A 3,474-nucleotide genomic window follows, 5' to 3' on the forward strand; every position below is an offset into this window, starting at 1 on the left:
GTTCAGGTCGTAGAAGTTTAGGTTGTAGAAGTTTAAGTTCGAGGAGTTTAGGTTGTAGAAGTTTAGGTTGTAGAAGTTCAAATCCTAGGCATTTAGATTGTAGAAGTTTTGGTTGTAGAAGTTTAAAATCCTAGGAATTTAGATTGTAGAAGTTTAAGTTGTAGAAGTTTAGGTTGTAGAAGTCTAAGTTCCAGGAGTTTAGGTTGTATAAGTTTAGGTTGCAGAAGTTTAGGTTATAGAAGTTTAAGTTCTAGGAGTTTAGGTTGTAGAAGTTTAAGTCGTAGAAGTTTGAGTTTTAGAGGTTTAAGTGCTAGGAGTGTAGGTTGTAGAAGTTTAGGTTCTAGAAGTTCAGGTCGTAGAAGTTTAAGTTGTAGAAGTTTAGGTTGTAGAAGTTTAGGTCGTAGAAGTTTAGGTTGTAGAAGTTTAGGTCGTAGAAGTTTAGGTTGTAGAAGTTTAGGTCGTAGAAGTTCAGGTCGTAGAAGTTTAGGTTGTAGAAGTTTAGGTTGTAGAAGTTCAGGTTGTAGAAGTTTAGGTTGTAGAAGTTTAGGTTGTAGAAGTCTAAGTTCCAGGAGTTTAGGTTGTATAGGTTTAGGTTGTAGAAGTTTAGGTTATAGAAGTCTAAGTTCTAGGAGTTTAGGTTGTAGAAGTTTAAGTCGTAGAAGTTTGAGTTTTAGAGGTTTAAGTTCTAGGAGTGTAGGTTGTAAAAGTTTAGGTTGTAGAAGTTCAGGTCGTAGAAGTTTAAGTTGTAGAAGTTTAGGTTGTAGAAGTTCAGATCCTAGAAGTTTAAGTTGTAGAAGTTTAAGTTGTAGAAGTTTAGGTTGTAGAAGTTTAGGTCGTAGAAGTTCAGGTTGTAGAAGTTTAGGTTGTAGAAGTTTAGGTTGTAGAAGTTCAGGTCGTAGAAGTTTAAGTTGTAGAAGTTTAGGTCGTAGAAATTTAGGTTGTAGAAGTTTAGGTTGTATAAGTTTGATGCGATGGCGTTACAAGAACTGTGCGGCTTCAAAGGTGGACAGAAAAGTGGACATGTGACTTGTGGACTGTTTAGTCCAACCTCATTCTTTGACTTCTACATCCCGCCCGGTCTTCACCAAAGACACCTTGGAAAACTTAGTCCCTTCCAGACCTCCTGGACCAACTCACGGCGGGTGTCGCCACCATTCGCCACGTCTCACGGCACCACCACCCTGGCCTTCACCTTCCAGGGCGGCGTGCTGGCGGCGGCAGACACTCGCTCCAGCTGCAGCGGCCTGGTGGCCAGTCCGGACTCGGACAAGGTGGAGCCCATCCACAGCCACCTGGTGGCCACCAGCTCGGGCACCTCGGCCGACTGCGGCTTCTGGAAACGTCTTCTGGGGCGGGAACTGCGGCTCTACCAGCTGCGGCACGGACGCCGCTTGTCCACCTGCAGCGCCGCCAAGCTGCTGTGGCACATGCTCCTCCCCTTCAAGGGCAGCGAGCTGTGTGTGGCCACCACGCTGTGTGGCTGGGACACCGGCCCCGCCCTCTTTTACGTGTGCAGTGACGGCACACGCCTCCAGGGGACGCTCTTCTCCGTGGGCTCCGGGTCGCCCTACGCCTACGCCGTCCTGGACCAGGCGCTGGACTGGCGAATGACGGAGGAGGAGGCGGTGCTGGTGGCGAAGGAGGCGGTGACGCGGGCGGCGCACAGAGATGCCTACTCTGGGAACGCGGTGGACGTCTACCACGTGTCCTCCCAGGGCTGGAGGCGCAGGACCAGGGAGGACCTAAAAGACCGCTTGTGTCCAGACCCGGCGCTCAAGTGAGGCAGCAGGAAGTCAACACCTTTCTACTTTTTATTTGGATTTTTATTGCTCGGAAAAAAGTAATGAGAGAAGAATAAAAATATGTCAACAAAATGTTTCCTGTCTTTGACTGATTGAATAGATAAGAGAACATATATATATATATATATATATATATATATATATATATATATATATATATATATATATATATATATATATATATATATACATATATACACATATACATACATATGTATATACATATATGTATATACATATATGTATATACATGTATGTATATATGTATAAATGTATACATATATATATATATATTTATATATATATATATATATATATATATATATATATATATATATATATATATATATATATATATATATATATATATATATATATACATATACGTTTATTTTGGCCTAACAAAAAATATACATAACAAAAAATAGCTTATCGATAAGCCATTTGTTTTATTTCATATATATATATATATATATATATATATATATATATATATATATATAAAATCAAATAAAACAAATTTAATAAAATAACCCTTATTTACTCATGTTAATACAACAATGCAATTGTATCTTTTTAATACAAAAACAATCTAAATCAATAATTTAATACAACAACCCTTATTTACTCATTTTCATACAGCAATATATAATTGTATCTTTTTAATACAACAACAATCTAAATCAATAATTTAATAAAACAACTTAATTTACTCATTTTAATACAACAATGCAATTGTATCTTTTTAAAACAACAACAATCTAAAATAATCATTTAATACAACAACTTAATTGACTCATTTTAATACAACAGTACAATTTTATCTTTTTAATACAACAACAATCTAAATTAATCATTTAATACAACAACCTTCTTTACTCATGTTAATACAACAATACAATGTTTTCTTTTTAATAAAACAATCTAAATTAATCATTTAATACAACAACCCTTATTTACTCATTTTAATACAACAATACAATTGTATCTTTTTAATACAACAACAATCTAAATCAATTTAATAAAACAAATTAATTTACTCATTTTAAATCAACAATACAATTGTATCTTTTTAAAACAACAACAATCTAAAATAATCATTTAATACAACAATAATTTTATATATATGTGTATATATATATATATATATATATATATATATATATATATATATATATATATATATATATATATATATATATATATATATATATATATATATATATATATATAAAATAAAACAAATGACTTATCGATAAGTTATTTTTTGTTAGGCCAGAATAGGCCTAACAATGCCAATGGTTGTAATTCTGTATCACTTTTTGGAATCAAATGTAAAGTGGATTACAAATACAATCTATTATATAAATAAATAGTATATATATATATATATATATATATATATATATATTCAATAGTCAACATGATCCACCCAGAAATTAATAAAACAAATGGCTTATCAATAAGCCATTTAAAAAAATGTGTTTTTAAATATGTATATATATGTATCATTATTCTCCTACTCACTTTTCCAGTAGAGGCCTCTCCCCTCTCACTTTCTGCGCTCCTCTGCCCTGACTCCTACAGGTCAATAGAGGTTGTGGAGTGATTATTATTATTATCTACTGATCATACGTGAATGAGCTCAGCTCCTGTTCTCCTCCATGTGTAA

The 3,474-nt window shown here is 34.3% G+C and overlaps 1 protein-coding gene across 1 annotated transcript; it reads left to right on the plus strand.

Moving 5' to 3' along the window:
- Positions 1-971: 971 nt before the first annotated feature.
- On the plus strand, positions 972-1,781 carry LOC133618040 (proteasome subunit beta type-11-like). The gene has a single exon (XM_061978509.1). The coding sequence runs from the start codon at positions 972-974 to the stop codon at positions 1,779-1,781; it is 810 nt and encodes a 269-aa protein (XP_061834493.1).
- Positions 1,782-3,474: the final 1,693 nt, after the last annotated feature.

The sequence above is a fragment of the Nerophis lumbriciformis genome, linkage group LG18 (assembly GCF_033978685.3).
Source record: "Nerophis lumbriciformis linkage group LG18, RoL_Nlum_v2.1, whole genome shotgun sequence".
In the NCBI taxonomy this organism is placed as follows: Eukaryota; Metazoa; Chordata; class Actinopteri; order Syngnathiformes; family Syngnathidae; genus Nerophis; species Nerophis lumbriciformis.